Source organism: Grampus griseus, assembly GCF_964374135.1.
Source record: "Grampus griseus genome assembly, chromosome: 6".
In the NCBI taxonomy this organism is placed as follows: Eukaryota; Metazoa; Chordata; class Mammalia; order Artiodactyla; family Delphinidae; genus Grampus; species Grampus griseus.
In genome coordinates, this window is record NC_139000.1 from 69,655,241 (window position 1) to 69,679,719 (window position 24,479).

The following is a 24,479-nucleotide window of genomic DNA, read 5'->3' on the forward strand; positions in this document are numbered from 1 at the left end:
GATTGATACTCTTTCATGTTCCAGGAGTGTGTTTAATTTCCAGTGTAATAAAAGAATTGAAGTTGTGACATTCTATGTTGCCCATAAATGGCTTATTTAAGAATCTCCTTTGCTGGTAGGTACCCACAGCAGCTGGATACAGGCTCCCACAGCCAGACACCTGCATCACCAGGCTCACCGGGGCCTGCCACCCTCCTCACTGAGGACACCCAGGATGATGTTCTCCAGCCCTGTCTGCACCCTTAGCTGTCACCTGGCCCAGAACCACAGCCTGCCAAAGCAGGAGACCCTCACAGTCCTGCCCCTAACAGGGAGAATCTTCTTTGTTTTCCTGCCTGAAGGACAAGGAGGTTTTCAGTTTCCATCAGCACCAGCTGGCTGACAGCCAGTTCCCAAACGCTCAGGCCGCCTCATTCTCCACGAGACGATACAGCACTTCTCCATCGTCTTCAGCACAAAGAGCTGAAATTCCTCAGTGGGCTTGATCAACAGTGGGCAGATCTGGAGACTAGTTTGGTGCAGGAGATGGAGAGGAAAAGACCCTGCTGGGCAATGAGGACTCCAGCCTGACTTTGAAGAACTTCCAAAGGACCAGGCTCGATCTGAAAAGAAAGTCCACAGCTGCTGTGCCCAGGACAATATGAGAGTGGAAGTTAAGGCGTGAAAATCAGAGTGTGCTTTCCCTGTATGTTCAACCTCAGAGAACGCAGGAGTGGGAAAAGGAGACCTGGACCCAGTCTTCTACAATGGAGTCTTCTCTGCTTAGAGGTGGCCTCTAGCGCGTCCATATTCACTCAGTTCAATGACTTTTCTTCTGATTCAGTTGTAAATGCATCGAGTCTTCTCAGGACATTGTTCTTCAACAGTAAGTGGAACAATACTTTTGAATGGGGAGAAAATTTATTTTTAATTTGTAATAATTAGAATTTATTTCTCTATGATGATTGTTATATTTACCAAATTTATTCTTCATATTATGATATGGTCAGCTTTGTGTCTTGTTTTCCTTTGCTTTGGGGGTGCAAAAGGTATATTTTAAGTGTTAGGTTTAACTCATACTCTTAAAGAAAATCAGAGTGTCCTTAAACCTTTAATCTGCCTTAAAATCCAAAAGGAACATAAATCGTTTTATTCATTTCATTGGTTCTTAAAATATTTTGAAGTATCTCTGCTTTCAGGATTTTACTTGTGTTTTTTAATATATTGGTAGATAAAACAAAGATATTACTTTCTTAATGGAGCACTCTGTCAGAGAAGACAGGCCTTAAAGAGTAAAAAATTCTCTTGAAACCCTTTCTGGGTTATGAGGGAGATGCACAAGGCATTATGACAGGTTATAGCAGCTGGAGCTATTCTCTTTTACTTGTTCTTTCTCGGAGAAAGCATGTCTAATGGTTGCTGATTCAGTTTCAGCAGTTGCATGATCAATAAACTGTGAAATACATTATAGAATCATGGAATTTAAACTTCAACAAAGAAGTGTGACTATCCCTTGTATTGTTGGCACTGTGGTGGGTGCCAGGTGCAATGAAAATAGTAGACACATTGCCTGCTGTCACAGAGCTTGCAGTCTGGTGGGGATATGGGTAACTAGGTGTTCAATGAAAGGAATGCTAATGCTGTGACAGGGAAAGTACAGGTTCTTGAGAGTATGTGGGCTTGCATGGATCAGGGAAAGCATCTGCAAGAGCAGTTGGTAAGCTGGCATCCCAGGGGTCTGCAGGAGTTTGCCAGGTAATTACATGCTGGTCAAGTTTGGCCATGTGTGGAGATTATCTAGGGTAGCAGGTAAATATGAGGGTTTGGAGCTAATGACATTTGTTTGGAGATGTGACCCTGGGTAAAGACATGCATATGGAAGTCAACAGTCATAGAGAGGACGTTTGGAACTATTTGGTAGGTTGAGACTATATGTGCAGAGAAGTTGAAGTGTGGGACTAGCATAGATCGTTGAGGAACACCAATTCCCTAAGATGAGAGTGTGGAGTCAACAAAGGAAGGAGAGAAGGAGGGGCAGAAAAGCAGAGGACGGTGGTGACAGGGAGAGCAGATGAGCGTCAGACTTTAAAATGGCAGGTATAATAACAAGTATCTGATGCTTCGCACATGTCAGCCAAGGCTGCTTCACGTTGATCTCTAACCTCAGTAAGATGTAGCTTATTGGCAATATCTTATGACCTAGTAAGTATCTTAAGAAATTAATCTCAATTTTCAAGATTTTTTTCCTCTCATTTGTTTTAAGCAAGGATCTTAGAAGACCCTTAAGGCTTCATCGATAAAGCATTCAGCTTTATATATATAATCAGGGTTTTTCATTAGAGAGTTTTATTCACTACTTCGAAATGTCATCTTATATGGATAAATTAGATAAAAATTTGTAATCTGCATCAAAATGCTTTTAATTTCAGCATGATGTAAATTTAAATTTAATATATTACTTTCTACTTAATATTGATAAATATCTTCTGTGCCAATGCACTGACTGCATTTTGTTTTGATGTCCACTACAGATCCATGGGTATTTGCAATCTAGTGTTTGGTACATCTGTGAGAATATTGCATTTGCTCGTAGAATTTAAAAATGTGTTTGTATGCTTTGCACAATACTTAAAAAGATGATCCTATTTTAATTCACAGAGGTAGAATTTTTGCATAACAAAATTATGAGCTCAGTAAGGCACAAATATGGCATTATATCAATATATTCTGGGGACTTCTCTGGTGGTCCAGTGGTTAAGACTTCTCCTTCCAATGCAGGGGGCGTGAGTTCGATCCCTCGTTGGGGAGCTAAGATCCCACATGCCTCAGGGCCACAAAACCCAAACATAAAAAAAAAACAAGCAATATTGTAACAAATTCAAGGAAGACTTTAAAAATTGTCCACATCAAAAAAATCTTAAAAAAATATGTATCTTTTGAGTGGACATGAAATAATGGCTTTTACTCCTTTGTGCATACCTGTCACTATAACAACTATCATTGCTATGTTTAATATGTCCCTGGTGCTTACAATAATCTGCTCACTTAAGATAAGTTTATGACTTGTTATATTCTCATGATATAGAGCATATAACATGCGATGGTATGTTGAATGGAATATAGTAGTCTCATTATCCCTATTCTAAAGCTGAAAAAACTGTACTGTAGGAAAAAGAAAACAATTGCCCTAAATCATGCATGAAGCCGAAGGAAGACTAAGGAGATGCCGAGCTAACGAATTTACTGGTCACCTGAGAAGACAAGAGTAACCCACAAGAGAAGATGCAGCAAGACTGTCATTTTCAAACACTTTTACTGACACAACTATGTTCAGCTTATTACACTTATCGCTTTTATTAACAACTCTGAGGACCAATGATGTCCCTAACAGTGTGCAGGTTACTGGGTGGGAATAAGAAGTGTAGCTGGAGAGTGAGCTGAGTGCTACGGTACCTGATGTAGATGGAGATCTCTTTCCTAAGCCTGATAAGACTATGCAGTTCCACTCCCAGGTTTGCTACGACCCTATACTGCTCTGCCTCCCCTTTGGCCTCCTCTTGTCCCTGCTTGCTCAACCACAAACATGGCCAGGAGTTCTGCATCCCTGCTGCTGCAGAGCCTGTCCCATGAGAAAGGAAAGGCGAAAAGTCCTCAGCTGTACACTTTCATTAAGGCTAAATTGAGAACTGGGGAGCTGAGCTGCTTTGCCCAGCCTTCATCAGGACGCAAGAAGGCCTTGGAGTTAGACGAAAGTTATTCTCCATCAAAATATTTGGGGTCCTCTGGTTTGTTCCATTTCCTTCTGAACTTGAGACCTCAGGAATGCCAAATTCCAGTGCTGTTTTGGGGAATATGTGAAGTTTCTTGTCTCTGTTCCTAGGGGCTGATTGGGACATTTGGGAATCTATGTGCCTGTGTAACCCGAAACATTCCAACCCACGGCTGTTTACAGATCAGTATCATGATGGAGAAGGGGAAGGACTGGGAAGTCCAGTTCCTGAGACTCGTTCTTTAATGGATTTTCTCAATTTGTAAAGCCCCTCAGCATTTGTCAAATTCCTATGCTTTTGTATTTGCTTTGTGAAGGGCTGTGTTCATCATGACACAAATGAAGGTGGCTGAGATGGTAGAGGGTGTGCAAGGCCACTGTCAGACTCTCTCCCTAACCTTCCTCTGCCTCAAACACTCAAAGTCAGCTCTCAATCAGAACTGGAGAACCTCTTCCTTTCCCTAAACCCAGTTCCTGGACTACTGCATCCTTCCCCCAAATGCAGCAGAGACAAAAGAAAACACTCTTTTTTAGAAGAAACGATTTACTTGTGAAGAATGAACTTTGCTGTTTTTGAGAGAGACCATTTTGTTTTCAGAAGATGCCTTACCCCAAGGCTTCCTTCCATAATCTGTTCCCAGTGGGACTCCCTCGTGTCAACCTCTTGCTGGACTAGGACCCTGGAATTCCACAGGGCCAGCTAGCAAGAGGGATGCCTGAGATGACAGAAGATATGAATCACCTTTCTGAAGAGAGGGTGGGGCTGGTGTCACATGAGTGCCTTTCAGGTGAGCTCTGCAAACCAAAAATAGGAGCCTGGGTGTGTCTAGGGAGAGTGGAAGCAAAGAGAGAGTGGAACATACTGAGCAGACTGTTCTACTGGGAAGAGATTCTTTCAAGATTAATGCCCAGGAACTAGAATTCGAGGTCAGAGGTTCAATGACACTAATAGTAAGGTCCATGTGTGTAGAGCAGTGTCATTTCAAAGCTCTTTCACACACATTGCCCCAGGCAATCATCACAACAATCCTGGGACTCTCCCAGACACAGACTATGAAACTTAGGGAGGTTAAGTTGTCTGAGTCATTACCCAAAATTTTGCCCCCAAAACAGTCATTGTTCCACCACGTCTCACACTGTCACTTGATGGGTAAGCGCCATGGCCCAGCTTTCACATGGACGAGCAGAGCCTGGGTTAGAAGTGTCCCAGGTCCTGACTTCTTTGCTTTCTAGCTCTGAGTCTCTCCTCTGGGGGGCCATTATTTTCTGAGAGTACAGGCTCTAGGAGGTGACATTGCCAGCAATTATAGACCTGGGACTGTATGGAGAAGAGAACTAAGATCAAACCCGGGAGAGCCCAGGATTGGAGAGCAGAACCTTACCTTTCATAGCTCCTGCTTTTTTCTTCCTGCTTCTGCGTTGCTGCTGTAAGCCCCCAAAATGAAAGGGTTCAGAACCTATTTTGTGCCTTTCTCATACTAAAGAAGCAACAAACGTTATCAATGAAAAATGTTTGTGACTTTTTGCATTATTTGAGGTCTCTGTTATTTCCATATTATTCATTTTTAAAGTAGATCCAAGTATTTTCTACTGGTCCTTCTTTCTCAAAGAATTTTTACTAATTCCCAGAAAATCTTTCAGAAGTAGAATACACAAGTACTTCCCTGGTGGCAGAGTGGTTAAGAATCCGCCTGCCAATGCAGGGGACACGAGTTCAAGCCGTGGTTCGGGAAGATCCCACATCCCGCGGAGCAACTAAGCCTGTGTGCCACAACTACTGAAGCCTGCGTGCCTAGAGTCCATGCTTCGTGACAAGAGAAGCCACCGCAATGAGAAGCCTGCGCACCGCAAGGAAGATTAGCCCCCAATTGCCACAACAAAGACCCAATGCAGCCAAAAATAAAATGTAAATAAATAAATAAATAAATAAATTGTTTTGAAAAAAAAGAAGTATAATACACAGAAATTGCAAGTATCTTCAACATGCAGCACAGGGAAATTTCACACACTGAATACACTGTGAAACTAGCACCCAAGTTAAACGTAATAGATTTTGCCCAGGACCTAGCATGTTTCTTATGTTGCTTTCCAGTTGCTACCTCAGAGCAGCTCTCCTTCTCCTCCCCGATAGTAGCCACTCTGTGACTCTAACAGTCCTGATTATTTCTGACAGACACACTTTTATGCCCCTTGTGTATATTTACTCATTGAATCCTGAGAATAATCCTATGAAAAAATACTACTATTGTCCCCATATTAAAGATGAGGAAACTAGGGAGCTTAGTGATTGTGTTATTTGTCAAGGTCACACTGCTATTAATAGCAGAGCTGGGATCCAGTGCCATGAACCCTGGCTCCTTCTCATAGAGGTTTTGAAAATCCTAGAACTCTCCTTTCACTTGTGCGCTCTTCCTGTGGCTTTCACTCTAACAGAAACCTTGAAGCTGGAAACCTGCACAGAACCAGAGCAGCTGTGTAGTTGGTCAGTGAGGTGGAGGGACTGAAGTTATGTGTAAGGGATGAATGGTTCAGTAAAGCAGGACCGGGGAGAAGGTGAGAGGAAGGTGCCAGGATTGGCCAGTCAACACCATATGTCACCAGCTTCCCTCGAGGAGATGACTCCTTCCCACAGGTATTTGCACCGACCACTCTTTCCTGGTGGTATAAATCAGTTACACCTATGACATCAGGACTAACCATTCTCCATAATTTCCAGGACTTCCCTCAATTCCATGGAATGCCACCTTTTGACAAGCATTTCCTGAAATGAAAGTGGTAGGACTGTTCCAAAGGACAAAATGGACCAATACTAGTCTGAAATAAATTTACACAGAAAAAGATAAGAATGTAGGTTTCAGAACTTAAAAAACTCAAGAAGTTTTCTCTCATAAGAATTTAATAAATAAAACAAAATGCAAATTTAATGAAATGGAAAGGTGAATATTTTCTAAATTTTAATACAATGTAAGTATAAATATATTGATATGAAAATATAAAAATAAGATACATAAATAAATAAATAAACAAATAAACAGAATAAATAAATAACAGGGTAGTCATTGCTTAGGAACTGATGCCCCTGAAGCTGAATAAATTTAACATATACTTGCTTATCACTACTGACAAAGTAGTAGCTGAATTAATACAATAAATTCTGTGATTAAAGTTGAAATAAGAGCCTTCTGAAATGACTAAAGACATGTGTGCAAGGGTGATAGGGCATCTTAGTCAATGAGAATCATTTCAAGGTGACCCCAGGTCTCCATGCATAATTCTTATCCTTTCTTGCAAGTTGGTTGATGAAGACAAGGATCTCATGATTTCCACTCTGACAAGTTCCCAGGCACAGTCACTGTATTTCTTCTCTTTCAGGTAGAGGTGGATTCCCTGGAAGTACCTCTTCACGGCCAGTGTAGGGCCCGTCACTCCCAGGGCAGTTTCTTCATCTCCCATCGCCTGCACCAAGCAGGCGTCCAGGTCCTCCAGCTGCTGATGGAGTCCAGTGCGGAGTTTGTCCAGGAGGGAGGTGTCCCAGGTGGCAGGGGAGCGCTCTGTGTGGAAGAGGCGGAAGACCTGCTGGAGCATCTCGTGGAGGACAGAGGTGGCCTGGGCCTTCGGGAGCTGGCTGCCATCCACCATGTCCTGGGGGAAACCGAAGTCTTTTCTGTCCTTCAGACAGAAGCGAGGGGAGATTCTCCGCATCTGGCCCAGAAGCATGAAGTTCTTCCTGCTAATCCGCACGTGGTTCTGAGACAGGTCGCAGCCCAGAGATCCACCAGGGCCGTAGCTGAACACCACCAGGGCGGTCAGTAGAGAGAGCACGAAGGCCATGGGGCAAATGAGGCTGCTGCTGGCCTGGCTGAGAGGGCGTCCGGGGGAACCTTGGCGGTAGGTTCTGTGATGACATTCTTTCTAAGCAAGGCCATTAAATAGGGAACACAGTAATTTTCATTTTCTAAACATTTCTATACCCTTTTACTTCCTTTTTTTGATTTTCACTTATATCTTCTCAGTATGGTCTATGAAGATGTCATCATTCTAAACTATTAATTTTGCAAGAAGTTTAATTTTCCCAGTAATTTCAGATGTGCCCATCCAAATGGCTATTTATTAATGAAATGAGAAAGGTTTTCGTCTTAAAGTCAGAAGTGATGTAGGTTTGTAAATACGCACATCCTATATCTCTTTCATGCATAAATGTTGGTCTTCTCTGTTCCAGGAAGAAATTTTTAGCCCTGATCTTAGGTTCCATTTTTACCTCTTACTTTACCTAGGAAGGCAGGCTCTCTCAGCCGTATGCTTTCTGTATTTGCTTAGGGATTTACCAGATCACTCTGGCATAAGCTGTTTGAAACAAAAGATGGGTTTTGTTTAGTGTTTGATTTAGAGAAGAGGCTGATTATTATGAGTCCATGAGCTTCTCCCATGTTTCCTTTCCTTCTAGAACATGTTCCTTCACGTCCATGTGGTCATGCTTCAGGGGACCACGAGGTGAGGACTATTATAGATATTGTCCTTTCTTTCCACCATTTTCTTACTGGAGACCTATAGTCCTCCACAGGCTGGGCCAGTACCCCCACCAGGAATCCTGGTTCTTTTCAGGAGAATATGGGTGTGGAGATCCTAATTCCAAGACAATTGTATTTCCCCAGCAGCACCTCAGTCACAAGGGAGAGATCACATGTAGTTACACCCTCTCCTCTAGAGTGACAGAGTCCCCTTCCTAACCTGGACTCCCACCCTGAGGGCAGGCTCACCACATCCCGAGGACTTTACAATCTCCTATCTGTGGAGGGGCTTGTTTATTTGTTGGGAAAATAATTCATCTTCCAGGACCCTCACCCTTGCCCCCGGAGTGTTTGTGTGAAGGACCCTAGTCCTCAGTGGTGACCTCCTCCCCTCCTGACCCATGTCCTCAGGTATCAGAAGTGTCAGCAGCCCTCAGATGCTGAGAGCAAAAGTGTGTTTTCTCTAAGGTGGTGGAGGAGTTACCCAATTCTAATCATTTTACCCTGAGTAGAAACATAATTTTTATTTTGCCAAATACAAATTTTATTATTCAACTCTTTTACTAAAACTAGTCAACACTTGTTATGCTCAAAGTTTCTGAGCTGGGGGCAGAGAATTCAGCGACGGTGTTGTCTCTCGTTAAAGCTTATGTCACAGAAACCAGTGAGGTTCAGTTGTTCATTCAGTCAGTTGATGCCAGTGGGCTTCTCCCTTCCTCTGTCTCTGTCTCCCTCTGAGAATGCAGGGCAGCGAGGCCCAGGATTAGGTCAGAGAGAAATCGCCTTCTTTCCTTTACTTATGTGTAATTTTTCATTTAAAGTTTTTGTCACTTTTATTCACTTAGTGACTTATTGGACAACATTTGTCTCGCTGCTCCTGCATTAGTTCTAATTCATGATGAGGTAAGAACAATAAAGGGAGGTAAAGAAAGGCAAAGGGGCTCCAGTCTCTATCATTTTCAAACTTTAGATTTTTTGTTTATCACTGCAACTGTCCTAGAAAGTAAAAGTCGACAGCTGTCTTGTGGGCATAAAGAAAACAAATGTGAGTCTGAATGTCATGAATGTGAAAGAAGGGAAGTGATTTCCCCCTGACACAATGCCGGATTCTAATTTAGCTAACTTGAGTGCAGCACAGTTGTAGAATAGGCTACGTCAGAGGAGAAGGATGAGGCCAATGTGAAAAACAGAAAGACAGGAACATGGTTGCTTCTGCCAGAAGCTCAGAAAAGACCAAGTCCTGGGTCAGTTGACGGCCTTCAGCTTCGCAAGACCAGCTCCCTCATTTTTCTTTCATTTAATCCATGAATGATCAGTTTTGAGGAGAGAAGGAAGAAGTCACACCCACCAGCTCACAAGTGACTGGCAACCAGAACCCCAATTGCTAGAACACTAACCCTGTCTGGGAGGATCAGCAAGATCCGTCTTGCTGAGCATCCGTCTAGGTGATAAATGCATTCAGGCAATGAGAAGGGTACTTTAAGAAAACTAGAATTAAAGGAAGGGAATTAGATGATTCCAAAAGATCCTGATCTTATCTGGTTAATAGGAATCGTGATATTAAAAAGTAAGAACTGAATTTTATTGCTTGCTACTAATGGACTAGCCACTTTCTAAGTTCTTTAAAATTTAGCGACTTCCCTGGCAGTCCAGTAGTTAAGACACCGAGCTTCCACTTCTGGGGGCACAGGTTCGATCCCTGGTCGGGGAACTAAGATCTCGCATGTCCCATGGCACAGCCAGAAAATAGAAAAAGAAATTAACTCAACACTCTCAATAACCCTATTGGATCCAATTCACTTATACAACTGGAGAGAAATATAAATCTGGACGAATGAACTGTTCCAAATGTACCCAAGATACAAGGGCAAACCTTAGGGTGCTTACAATGATTTGTCTGAAAGCACCCATTAAAGAAAGTGAAGACTGCACATGAACATGATATTTAGGAACCAACGAAATAAGCAGACAGAGGACAGTGAGATGACAAAGGACCCTTATTCCACTTAAGATGCCAAAGGGTTACTGTCTGTGGTTTTGTAGGGCTACATGAGGTGTGGTCTGAGTCCACTGAACTGACTTTAAGTTCTAATCAAAATAGACAAAATCACTATTAAGTAGTTAGAAGGGAATAGATTTTTCTGCCTATTGAAAAAAAAGGAAGTTTCCTAGTGGCCTCGTGGTTAAGATCCGGCACTCTCACTGCCGTGGCCCCGATTCAATCCCCGGTGAGGGAACTGAGATCACACAAGCCACGCACTGCCAAGTGTAAGATTTCGTGAGTGATTTCTTCAATGAAATATGGTAAAATAACTTTATTAACCCTAGAAGAGCTGACCCCTGGAATCTACGTATTTTTAACGCTTGAGTTTTCTTGTGAGTTTAAGAAAAAAAAAAAGCACCTAACAATTTCTAGCCATGTGAACTCTGACGTTTCTCCTTCAGGATGACAACTAAAAAGTCACTCACCATCTGGTTCTACAAGAATAAAGTCATTAGCCACAGCAGTCCCTTACCCCAACACGCCCTGACAGGAGTTCAGGGTAGAGATCAGGAATGGGGCACTCTCTGCTCTGGGAAAACTGACAGAATAGGACTGCAGGTAGTTAGATAATTTCCTGAGAAATTCTATGAATTCAATTTTTTGCAACTTCTCATACTTAGAAAAGCACTAAAAGCATTAATAGTGACAAATGCTCCTCATGACTAGCAGCAACCTTCTCCCAAGATGTGTCCTTGATTGCACGTATCCTCTTCACCACAATCACATATATACTGACATCCCCATTCTGTCCTTGGAGCCGTTCGTCAGAGCTGACTGAGAGGCTGTCCTCCAGGCTATAGTCCTCAGTAAGTCCTCCCAAAAACTGAACTCCCAGCTCTTATGTTGTCGTTTGTTTCCAGTCAACAAGGACCTCACTGATTTCCCAGGAGACCTCCTCAGGTCAGCCTGCTGTTCTCAATCTCAATGAAGACACCTCCATTTCTCACCTACAGTCCAGGCTGGACATCCATCTGTTTACTGATAGAGTCCAAATAAGAATCTCTACTCTTTATTGTTCCAACTGTTGGTTAAGATGTGGGTACCGAAGAGGCCTTATGTATGACCAAGACGGAAGAGCATACGCGCTTCTTAGACAGAAGCAGTGAAGGTTTTTAATGGGCTCCTTAGCAGGGAGAGTCTGGCTTGAACTCCAGAGTCACCTTCATGGCCTTGTATAGTTGTCTTTCTTTAAATTTCTAGCCTCAGCCCATTAAAACATCATAATACTGAAGAATTGAAATAAAAATATTATTTAAAAACTCATTTGTTAATAAAATGATATTTTTAGCAGTAATATAGGAATGGTTTCTGCTTGTTTTAGGACCCTAATCCTTAGGAAGGTTTCCAAACCTCTAAATGTCCTTCTGACTTTAAAAGTACCTACTCAGTGCTGTATGCACCAACTGGAAAGAATAGAAAGATGATTGATCCATCAGTGTCCTCTTTCCAAAGTGCCTAAATTAAATAAATGAATTTCCACTTAGCTCTTTGTTGCTTTTAGAAATTGTGACCTTCCAGTGTGCATGTTACTGATACCTGCCCTGCTGGAAAGGCTCTACCCCAGTTGTTGCTAAATATATTAAAATCCCTGCCTGTGTCCCTTCTATTCAAGCATGTTTTATTTTGTTTGTCTTTCAAAGGGGCAAAGACATCATGATGGAATGTAAGAAATTCCTTGGATTGCATTGTCCCCAGGAATATCCTTCCCTGCTCTGTGATTACTTGCTGGGTCCTAAGGACAAAACAAGTTTGCAGCTGGCACTGAGGTAACCCTCGTCCCTTCCAAGACTCCGCAGGCTGCTGTGGTATCAGTGCTGGGGACACTGCTAGTGGCCACATCCTTATGGGAGAACTCTGTGCTATCGCATGCACCTCATTCTTTTCTTCTCTGAAAAGGAATGTTCTGGAGAAGCACTTGCCTCGGTGCAGCTGATCTGTGTTCTTCCATGTCCTGAGGACCTGCCGCTGTTCCAGTGAACGCTTTAAACATCTCTGTTCTCCTTCCAAGTTCTCAAGCTGCTGCTGCCTTTCAACTCCATGTTTCCTGCGCTTTGGGCTTTTTGAGCAAATAAGAGTCCTGAACCAGGTGAGTTCCTCCTAGTGCAGTCAGCACGTGGAAGTGTGCAAATAGAGGCACAGGTGAGCTCCTGGATTCTCCACCACTGTTCAGTGTTGGGCAGGGTACCATCTATTTACTGTGTTTCTCTGGGAGTCTGGACAGTCTGGACCTGCAGTGCTTGGCAGGCGGAGAGCGTGGAGTCATATGAGAGTTTCTGACAAACCTAGAACTTTCACTCAGCTTCTGCTTTCCATTGGTGGCTTTGTAGTCTTAAGGGGAAATTGACAGCCAGAAACCCTAATGGAGAAGGAAACAGCGGTATGAATGGGCAGTACAGCTTAATGCAGAGTGAATGGGGAAAGTACACTATGGATTTCTACACTGGGAGGAACTGAATGATTGTGATATTTTAGTGAAAGAATGGGATCCAGGAAAACAGAGGGGAAGGGGAATTGTGCCATGTATCAGAATCAGCAGATAGATATATGGTATATTTTATACTATGTATTCATATATATGTACCATATATGTATATTATTGTATGTAAAATTACATACAATTGATGACACGCTTTCTCCCAGTTCTGTTTTTTAGGCTGTCATTGTTCTGCAGTCAGTGACAGAGAGAGGGGGAGGAGAATTCATTATTCCCATTTAGACCTATATGAAAAATATAGGAAACAACACACTACCTGTTTAGCCCTCACTCTGTGGATGATACTCTGCTAAGTGCTCTTAAATGTTCTGGTTGGTCTAATATTCAATACAACTCTAGGAATATTTTCCCGACTTTATATTTGAGGAAACTGAGGCTCAGGGAAGTTAAGTGATTCCCCAGCATCACACGTGTGTCCTGGCAGAATCTAGACTCAATGCAGAAACCCATATCACATATAAATAATTATTTAACTTCCATCCTCTGTAATTCTCAAGCTCTTTGTTTGCTTCTTTGGTGCTTTCTGAAGATCATTTTTCCCTGCTTGACTCCTAGGTGCACTGGCTACTCCACCTTTGTGCCCTCTTCAGACTCTCCTCTTTCTCACTCTTAAAAGTTGAAGGTCCTCATGAGCTTTCGGTCGTCATCTCGTTCTACACTCTACTCCTAAGGAACGACATCCACATATGCTGCTTCCAATGGGAAGTCTGTCTTTAGATGTTTCTTGGCCACTTTATGGAGTCCATGTGCTTTCTCCCCTTCTTGAGATGCCTCATTCCAGATTCTGGTGAGAGAATCCCCTTTTCCCTATCTCTCATTGTAATAGGAAACTTAACTGAAATAATTTAGCATGATTACTGTTTTTATATCTTTTATCTCTTCCAAACTGAACTCTCCAGAAGAATAGGTTTGGCATTCTCTTTTTTCACCTCTGTATTCTCAGAACTATCATATATCTGATATAGAAATATGAAGTTTTAAAATATAACCTGGAACTTCCCTGCTGGTGCAGTGGTTAAGAATCCGCCTGCCATTGCAGGGGAAACGGGTTCGATCCCTGGTCCGGGAAGATCCCACATGCCGCGGAGCCACTAAGCTTGTGGGTCACAACTACTGAGCCTGCGCTCTAGAGCCCGCGAGCCACAACTACTGAGCCTGTGCACCACAACTACTGAGCCCACGTGCCGCAACTACTGAAACCCGCACGCCTAGAGCCCGTGCTCCACAACAAGAGAAGCCATCGCAATGAGAAGCCCGCGCATCACAACGAAGAGTAGCCCCTGCTCGCCACAACTAGAGAAAGCCTGCGCACAGCAACAAAGACCCAGCACGGTGAACAATAAATAAAATTTAAAAAAATAAAATAAAATATAAACCACTGAAATAAATGAATGATGAGAATGATGAGTAGAATTTATCATCCATGTTTCAGTATGCCTTGCAAATTAAAGCTACTTCTTTTTGTAAGAATAAAAAAATCCAAATGTCATCTGGGGGAGAGTTTCATAAATTAAACAAGAAAATAATTTGAAACAATATAGAGGTAAGCATATTTTATTATACTGAATACACTATAAAGTTGAACATGGTATTATATGAACAAAACTATTTTAAATACCATACATAGTATGACTGACATTTAGTAGAATAATAAATAGATGACTTCATGAGAGCCCTTTGCACTTTAATCACTATCATTTTGACTCCTGGTCTGATCATTTCTAAATCTCTACTGTATATGAGTCTAGTTCTGATACTTGCTCTGTCTCTTCAAACTGTGTTTTTCACCTTTTAGTATGGTAAGTTTCTGTTGAAAGTTGAACATGATGTATGGGGTAAAAGGAACTGAGGTAAATTGGCCTTTAGGGTGAGGAGTTACATTTATCTTGCTACGAGGTTGGCTGTGTTTACTTCTAGTCCTGGGCTCTGTTTCTGCCCTCTTTATTTTCCATATCAGCCAAGCTGGCTTATCCTTTGGGATTGGTCTTCTTGAAAATAGATTTATTAGACCTATTTGACAAGTAACCACCATAGGTGACAGGTCTATATCTTGTTCACCATTTTATCATTAGTACAGAGTTCATAATAATTATTCCAAATAATTATTAACAAAGAGTATTCTTAGATTTTCCATTAGACCTCCCATCAGAAGCTTCTAGTGACCTCGCGTCAGAGCCTTATATTGAAGTAATTATTAAGCATCATTAGATGATTCAGTACATTTCTACTGAGCCTCTTGGTTTATCATTCTCCATCTCACAGTGAAGACGTAGCGTGGTAAAAATGTAGGGCATAGGATGCTAGATACAATTAGCCTTCTCTGCTTTTCTGGTGTCAGAGTCTTTGTAATGTTATACGTTCTTTTTCATTTAGTATTTTTCTGGGCAGGGGTTGTCTTGCTACTACTGAATTACTTCCTTTTTCATCTTGAGTTGAGTATCTTAAGAGGGAAGCAAAAATGGAAACATAAAGGGCCCATACCATGATTTTCCATAATGTGCAATACATCATTGATTTGCTTCTCCATTCAACTTTCTTGGAAAGCTGTCCTCGCATTTGATGTACTGAGGTAAAAGGAAAACAAATGCAAATCTGACTATGATGAGAGTGAAAGAAGTAAAGTGACTCCCCAGGTGAAATAATGACAATGGGAGTTCTTCTCTTGTTACCCTTCCACTTGCTCCAGAATGGGTTCTGCTGATTAATTTCAGCAAATCAGCTCTCACTAAGGTCAGTTCTATCTGTTTCCCTTGTAGTGGATGGTTTCAAGCGCAGAGCAGCTTACTGACATTCAACATCATATTCATCAAAATAATGATACATTATCACTGTAAGTGATTAAATGTCAGGATTTAAAGTAAATCAAATCTTGAACATTGATATGAGTTTTCAGTACATCAAATCCATGAAATCTCTTCAGAAGCAAAAAATAGTTCAAAAAAGGAAAACAATGCAGAGAAAAAAATAATCCACATCCATTCTAGGTTCCACCCTATGTCTCTCCTCCAATTCAGACGGCAAATATCTCAAACCTATTTTCTGTATATATTGTCATTCCCTTCTCTTATTCATCCTTCCACCTTCTCCACTATGGTTTCTGCTGATTAATTCTACCAAACAAGCTGTCACTAAGTGGCCAATGCCATCTCTTTTCCCAATGTAGGAGCACTTTCCATCTATGTTTTCACGAATGCATTGAATCTTCTAAGCAGTTCCAGTCTTTCAAACATGGTCTTCTCACTTTTCTCTCTTGTCCTGTTAACATATGGCCATTCCCCTTGCTTTCCTTTGTAGCGTTCCCTCACTTTTAACGTTAAGGTCATAGGATTCAATTTTCAGTCCTTTTCTCATGTGATACTCTCCTCCTGTTTGATCACTTCTTCTGTTCCATGCTTTACACTTCATGGAATTGCTTATAAATTGCCATCTCCAGTATCCAATGAACATTTGCACTGAAATGTCTACTAGTTAACTATAGGTAATATCTACTGCTTTAATTTCTATATCCTCGCATGACATGATCCACCTGCTGCTGGGGGAATTCCATTTTCCCACCTTCTCACTGTAGCACTAAATTTAACCGATATTAATTTCTACTACAAATTAGTACTATTTTAAAAATAATTAAATTTAATTGTGAGTTAACTGATTTTTAAATTTTATTTATTTATTTATTTGGCTGTGGCAGGTGTTAGTTGTGGTACACGGGATCTTCATTGCTGCGTGCAGGATCTTCATCGCGATATTCGGGATCTTTGGTTGCAGCATTCAGGATCTTTTAGTTGTTTGCGGCATGTGGGCTCTTACTTGTGGCATGCAGGATCTAGTTCCCTGATCAGGGATGGAATCCGGGCCCCCTGTATTGGGAGAGCAGAGTCTTAAACACTACACCACCAAGGAAGTCCCTGTATTAACTGATTATTGTTTTTAGGTTATTTTCCTTTAAAAAAAAAATCAAAGTTACCCAAAGCAGAATTGGATTAGTTATGTTCACCTCTAGGTCCTGAGGGCAACCCACGACCTGGTAGAAGAAGTCTATTTTTATTTCTTACGTGAAAATCGTAATGATGGGTCAAGGAATTGTAACATACATTCTTTCATCAGGTTGCACATTCAGGCTTGGTGTTTCTTTCTTTTTTTTTTTTTTTTTTTAGTGGTACGCGGGCCTCTCACTGTTTTGGCCTCTCCCATTGCGGAGCACAGGCTCCGGACGCGCAGGCTCAGCGGCCATGGCTCACGGGCCCAGCCGCTCCGCGGCATGTGGGATTTTCCCGGACCGGGGCACAAACCTGTGTCCCCTGCATTGGCAGGCGGACTCTCAACCACTGCGCCACCAGGGAAGCCCCTTGGTGTTTCTTTTTTAAAGAAAAAAATCAAAACAGGAAGTTTTCTCTAGTAAGAATTTAATGCACAAAGAAAACTCATAAACTGAGTTAATACAAAGTATATATTTATTCTCTTAACCACATTGTATACATGCACATAATATTATGTAAATAAAAATAATTTAAATCTTTATAAATAGTGAAATAAATATTAAAATAGATAAATAAATATTTAAGTAGATAAGTAAGTAGATAGATCAGCATGGGCATCTATGAGGGACGAGTGCCTGTAGAGTAGAACATCATGTTGCTTAATATTCCTGAAAACACTTGACAAATTAATTCAATTCAGGGCATGATGAGAGCAGAAATGAGAGTCTTTGACATGGCAGCACAGGTGGAAGTATGGTCTTGTTAGGCAGTGAGAATCATTTCGGTGTTGAACCAGGTGTGTGTCATTCCTTCCTCCTGAGTCTGTCTTACAAGTTCGTTGATGAAGAGAAGGATCTCATGACTTCTGCTCTGACAATCTCCCAGGCACAAGGGCTGTACTTCTTCTCTTGCAGATAGACAGTGATTCTGTGGAAGTATTTCCTCACAGCCAGGATGGAGTCCTCCTTCAGCAGGGGAGTCCCTTCCAGCCCCGCCTCCTGCATCAGACAGGCTTGCAGGTCAGTGAGCTGCTGATAAAGTGCAGTGCAGAACTTGTCCAGGAGGGTCTCATCCCAAGCGGCAGCCGAGCCCTCTGTGCTGAAGAGCTGGAAGGTCTGCTGGATCATCTCATGGACGACAGCGATGGCTTGAGCCTTCTGGAACTGGTTGCCTCCAAACACCTCCTGGGGGAATCCAAAGTCATTTCTGTCCTTCAGGCAGGAGAAGGGGGAGATTCTCCTCATTTGTTGCAGGAGCATCAGGGCCCTCGTGTTAGCCAGGCTGTGGGTCTGAGGCAGGTCGCAGCCCAGAGAGCAGTTGGAGTTGCAGCTGAGCAGCACCAGGGCCAGGAGTAAGGACAAAGTTGGGGCCATCGGGGACCCTGCAGATGCTGCCGGCCTGGCTGAGGTGGGGACTCTGTGAACCCTGCTCTCTAGGTTCTCTGAAGACCTTCCTTCAGGCCTGGGTCTTAAATGGGAGCGAATTGGTTTCCATTTTCTGAATGTTCCCTCTAACTTTCTACTTCTGTTTTTGCTTTTCATTTTGCACTCTCCAGATGGGTTAGGACAACATTTCTCAACCTTTTTTTTCCCCATTTTTGCCTCTTCTCCTGCCCACAGATCCTTTTTAGATAGGTTTTTTCCTAATTGCCCCCAGCATGAAATTTTGATAACACAGATATACTGTGTGTCTAGTTTTGTACTTCATGGGTATATTTACTTTATATGTAGACAGAGAAAGTGCAAAGCTTACTGTTTGTATTCTATGCAGGGTTAAGAATGACATAAAATTGAAAGCTATAAATTAAGTGGAAAAGCTATTGAATTTTGTTATAACTTATGACTAAGTTTGCAGAATGATTTTTGAGGTAGGATATTTACTTATATAAATAGTAATATATCAAATTACATATCCATATAAGTTTTATATAAATACTTTATAATAATACCAAAGTATAGATATACTTAAAAATAATTTAAAATTGCTCAAAATCATTGAAAATCTTAAATTATTTTCTTAATATTTATTTTTCGGTAGTTTAAATTTTGCTTCATATCAGAAAATAATTTTTAATTTCACTGGCTGCTAGATATTCATCAGATATTATCAACATTTTTTTTTGTTTATCACTTGCCATAATTATGGATGTGTTGAACAACTTTAGTAGAATTAAACAATAAAATATCATAGAACCTTCCCTGGAACCGGGAACAGCACGCTTCTCTACGCGGTCGCAAGAGGGCACAGGATGTCTTTTGATCGGATGTGTTAGGGAAACGCCCACGTCGGAGAGTTGCAGGTTCCGCGGTTTGGGCAGCACGAGAGGGAGTGGGTCGGGTTCTCACGGAGCAATTTTATACTGATATAGTAGTGCGAAAAACCCCCTTCATTTTCACGGTGCTGAGTGCTGAAGAGGGAACCTTAATGCGGCCTCTCCAGCGATATTTTTGTCTGGTAGCAAGCCCGGAACCTTGCATTTTCTGGGCTTCCCCTGAGTTTTGTGCTTTATTTTCGCACAGAAACTTAAGCGAGGCCATTTTTGGGAAAGAAGCCGTTTTCTGAGGGGTTTGAAGCTGGGAAGCGAGTTGGGGCCGATTTTACAGATTCGGGCTCGTTTCTGGCGCTGTGCTGCGACGGCTCAGAGAGAGGGGAACGCGGCGGCGATGGGACGACAGGACAGTGTCGGGGACGCCTTGGGGGTGAGTCGGAGCGCGGCCACCACCGGGGCTGAGGACGCGGGAGCTGAGCGCGCCTGTAGATGCTCTGGGACTTCATGGTGTCTTTCAAGGATACAGCGTTAAAGTGGGGGAGGAAGTACTGAATAACTGAAAAGTGGGAATATTTTAAAACTCACAGTATTTTTTTAATATTTTTAAATTAAATTTATATTGTTTTATTTAAATTAAATATTTTAGAATTTTTTACATTTTAATATATTTTCTGAAAATATTTTAAATATTGAAGGTAGGGTATTAAAATATATGGTTGTTAAAACACAGCATTTTATTAAACTGTTTAAACTATAGTTTCTTCATACTAAAACAAGAATTTAATATAATTTTACTTTCCTAGCTTTAATGGAAGCAAACTCATTAATATTTTCAAGACTACTTCTTTACCTGTTTGAGAGAACTGCAGTGTTTGACAATTTCTTGTGACTCTGTGACAGTCTTAAATAATTTTTATTTAACTCGAGTTTCTGAAACACCTTTCTCAGGACCCCAGCTCGACTGTAGTGTAGAAAGAAGAGTTAGTGTCCTGTTCAAGCAGTTGAGGACATTGACCAGGTCTGAGCTTCTCATTTTCTTTGGTAAGAATTTTAGAGACTGAACAGAAATTGCCCAAATTTCATTGGCAACGTGAAGCCTTCCTCTGTAAGACTGTCAGCGTCATCCAAATGCAGGGTCATTTCTGTCTTTATTTAAAATTTTGCTATTTTCTTCAGCATGTATGTTGTGGTGTTTTCATTTTTATATATTGCGTTAAAATATGATTTATCTTGATCACTTAGATTTGGTGCCTTCTTACATTCCATGCTTGAGGGAAGCCCTCCCTTTCTTTACCCAAATAGCCAGGAAATAGCTTTCGAAGTAACGTTGTGACCTTCCATAGCTAAAAATATAGGAATGGCCCATTTTTCATCACCCTCTGCCCCATCTACATTTTATAACCTATATCCTGGTCTCTATAACTTTTATTTTTTTATTTCGTTTATTTATTTATTTATTTATTTTTGGCTGCGTTGGGTCTTCACTGCTGTGTGCGGGCTTTCTCTAGTTGCGGCGAGCAGGGGTTACTCTTCCTTGCGGTGCACAGGCTTCTCATTGCGGTGGCCTCTCTTGTTGCGGAGCACAGGCTCCAGGCGCGCGGGCTCAGTAGTTGTGGCACGTGGGCTTAGTTGCTCCACAGCATATGGGATCTTTCCGGACAGGGATTGAACCCGTGTCCCCTGAGTCGGCAGGCGGTTTCTTAACCACTGCGCCACCCGGGAAGTCCCTCTATAGCTTTTAAAAACATCTTTGTCTTAAAATAATATCACCAGAGGTGGTCTGAGACTAACTGAGGATGAGGGAAGGGACCGTTTATCTCATTTATACTATACATTTATACAGAGCAGCCATTTTTCCTCGATGCTGGTTCTCTGCAAATGTTTCAAGTGCGGTAGGATTTCTCTCCGTAATGTACCAGACACTGCTCTAGGCCTGGAAACTTGGGCTTTGCTCCTCCACAGTCCAGAAGGCAACCCCTCTCCTAGAGTTTGCATTTGGGGCCTCAACACGCACACCCCTGACACTGTTAAGGGAGCGGCAGTCAAAGCCTCTCTTGGTGGGGCTGATCATGGACTCTACAAGTTACTATATGTCACATTAATGCTAAAGGCAGCTATGTTCACTAAATTCAGATTCTCAGACTATAATCTGCAAACTTCATTTAATCTTTACATTTGCCTGTGTGACAACTACTTGAGTTGTCTCAGTTTTTTAGAAGAGGAAATCAAAATCTGATGTCATTTAAATTCAGGAGCCCCAGATTTTTGTCAGAGTGGAGCCTTCTGCTGCTCCCAGGCCCTCCTCTTCATCAGCTCTGAGCACTGGCCCTCAGCTGCACTGAGCACGTGGTGCTTCCCTCATCCTAATCCTGCCTCTAGTGTCTGTCCGCCCTGCTCCCTGGAGGGCGGTCACCATCCCTGCCTTACTTTCCTAACAATCCACATTGCCAAGCACATTGTTACACATATATGCAGTGAGTACACTTTTGGTGACAGAAGGAAGAGAATGGTATGAATTAGCCCTTGGTGTTAACATTTATGCCACTCTTATCCGTAGACTATGTCTGAAAACATGAGCTATGACTCCTGTAAAGTCATGTAGAGGAATTCAAATCTAATGTCTTAACCCCTTAAAGGAGAAATGGAGAGAGGCGAGGCTAGTTGTATTTTGGTGCGTTGCAAAGCGTGAAAATAGAGTAAAATATCAAATCTCTAAGTACTCTTATTAGAATTCAAAAAGAGATAGATTGAGACTCAGGTTTTTATTACAACCTTGGGTCTCATTTAGATGAATACATCCATTGGATTGATACTCTTTCATGTTCCAGGAGTGTAATTTCCAGTGTAATAAAGGAATTGAAGTTGCGACATTCTATATTGCCCATAAATGGAAGACAAATTGCAAAAACGTGGAAACATCAGTGGGATAAGTAGCGAAATGACATTCCTGGCCTATTTAAGAATCTCATTTGCAGGCAGGTAGTCAGAGCAGCTGGATACAGGCTCCCACAGCCAGACACCTGCATCACCAGGCTTACCGGGGCCTGCCACCCTCCTCACTGAGGACACCCAGGATGATGTTCTCCAGCCCTGTCTGCACCCTTAGCTGTGACCAGCCCCAAACCATGGCCGGCCAAAGCAGGAGACCTTCACAGTTCTACACCTAAGGGGGAGAATCTTCCTTGTTTTCCTGCCTGAAGGACAAGAATGTTTTCAGGTTCCCTTAGGACAAGCTGGATGACAGTTGGTTCCAAAATGCTCAGGCTGCCTCATTCTTTATGAAATGATCCAGCAGATCTTCAGTCTCTTCCGCCCAAAGAGCTGAAATTCCTATTAGGCTTGATCGCCACTGGGAAGATCTAGAGACCAGTTTGGTGCAGGAGATGGAGAGGAAAAGACTCTGTTAGGCAATGAGGACTCCAGCCAGATTTTGAAGTACTCCTTCCAAAGGACCAGGCTTGATCTGAAAAGAAAGTCCACAGCTGCTGTGACCGGGACACTATCAGACTGGAAGCTGTGAAAGTCAGTGTGTGCTTTCCTCGTATGTTCAACCTCAGAGAGCACCCAGGAGTGGCAAAGGAGATTTGGACCCAGTCTTCCACAATGGGATCTTATCTACTTATAGGTAGCCTCAAGCATGTCAATATTCACTGAGTTCAGAACTTTTTCTTTGCTTCAGTTGTTAACTGCATTGAGCCATCTCAGCAGATCGTTTTACAATAGTAAGAGGAAAGTATAGTTTTGAGTTTTTATTTGTAATAATTAGAATTTATTTCTCTATGGTATTTTTTTACTTACAAAATTTATTCTTCATATTATTATGTGGTCCTTTGTGTCTTGTTCTGCTTTGCTTTTGGGTGCAAATGGTGTATTTTATTTTACTTTTAAATTTATTTTATTGAAGTATAGTTGATTTACAGTGTTGTGTTAATTTCTACTGAACAGCAACCTGATTCTGTTATAAATATATATACATACTTTTTCTTATTCTTTTCCATTATGGTTTATCACAGGATATGGAATGTAGTTCCCTGTGCTACACAGTAGGACCTGTTGTTTATCCATTCTCTATATAATAGTTTGCATCCACTAATCCCAAACTGCCAATTCAACCCGCCCCCTCGGCAACCACAAGTCTGTCTCTATGTCTTTGAGTCTGTTTCTGTTTTGTAGATAAGTTCATTTGTGTCATATTTTAGATTCTACATATAAGTGATACCATTATGGTGTTTGTCTTTCTCTTTCTGACTTACTTGACTGAGTATGATAATCTCTACTTCCATCAATGTTGCTGCAAATGGCATTATTTCATAGTTTTTCGTGGCTGAGTAGTATTTAAATGGTGTGTTTTATTTTTCAATTTTTTAAAATTAATTTTTATTGGAGTATGGTTGCTTTACAATATTGTGTTAGTTTCTACTGTACAGCAAAGTGAATCAGCTATACATATACTTATAGCCCCTCTTTTTTGGATTTCCTTCCCATTTTAGGTTACCACAGAGCATCCAGTAGAGTTCCCTGTGCTATACAGTAGGTTCTCATTAGTTATCTATTTTATACATAGTATCAATAGTGTATATATGTCAATCCCAACTCCCAATTCCTCCTACCTCCCCTCCCCCCTTGGTATCCATACATTTTCTCTGCATCTGTGTCTCTACTTCTGCTTTGCAAATAAGATCATCTTTACCACAAATGGTGTGTTTTAAATGTTAGGTCTTCTCATACTCTTAAAGAGATAGGAAGTGTCCTTAAACCTTTAATCTGCCTTAAAATCCAAAAGGAATGTAAATAGTTTTGTTTGTTTCATTGCTTTTGAAAATATTTTGAAGTATCTCTGCTCCCAGTAATTTTCTTGTGTTTGTGAATATATTGGTCAATAAAAGAAATATATTACTTTCTTAGTGGAGCATTCTGTCAGAGAAGACAGGCATTAAACAGTAAGAAATTAGGTAGGAACCCTTTTCAGGGCTGTGAAGGAGACGCATAAGGCACTATGACAGGTTATAGCAGTGGAGATTCAATTAAAGGAATGCTAATACGGTGACAGGGAGAAAATAGGATACTGGGAGCATGTGGGATTGCATGGGTCAAGGAAAGCTTCCAGAGGAAGCAGTTGGTGAGCCGGCATCTCAAGGGTCTGTAGGAGTTAGCCAGGTAATTAACTAATGGTCAATTTTGGACATATTATGTGGAAATATTCTAGGGTAGCAGGTACATATAAGTGCTTGGAGAGGAACAAGTGTTTGGAGATGTGACCCTGGGGAAAGACATGCATATGGAGGTCACAATCATAGAGAGGACACTTGGAACTATTTGGGAGGTTGAGAGTGTATGTGCAGAGAGGATGAAGTGTGGGACTAGCACGGAATTTTGAGGAACACCAATTCCCTAAGATGAGAGGGAGCAGTCAACAAAGGAAGGAGAGGAGGAGGGGCA

The 24,479-nt window shown here is 41.6% G+C and overlaps 1 protein-coding gene and 1 pseudogene across 2 annotated transcripts; both read right to left on the minus strand.

Annotated features, from left to right (window-relative positions):
- Positions 1 to 6,991: 6,991 nt before the first annotated feature.
- LOC309824342 (interferon omega-1-like) lies at positions 6,992 to 7,674 on the minus strand (annotated as a pseudogene). Its single transcript has one exon. The product of its transcript is annotated as an interferon omega-1-like (transcript).
- Positions 7,675 to 17,598: 9,924 nt separating this feature from the next.
- On the minus strand, positions 17,599 to 18,144 carry LOC309824403 (interferon alpha-4-like; the record flags this gene model as incomplete). The annotated part of the gene is made up of 1 exon (XM_082657286.1): positions 17,599 to 18,144. One exon carries the CDS (start codon positions 18,142 to 18,144, stop codon positions 17,599 to 17,601), a length of 546 nt encoding a protein of 181 aa, XP_082513412.1.
- Between the last annotated feature and the right edge of the window lie 6,335 nt (positions 18,145 to 24,479).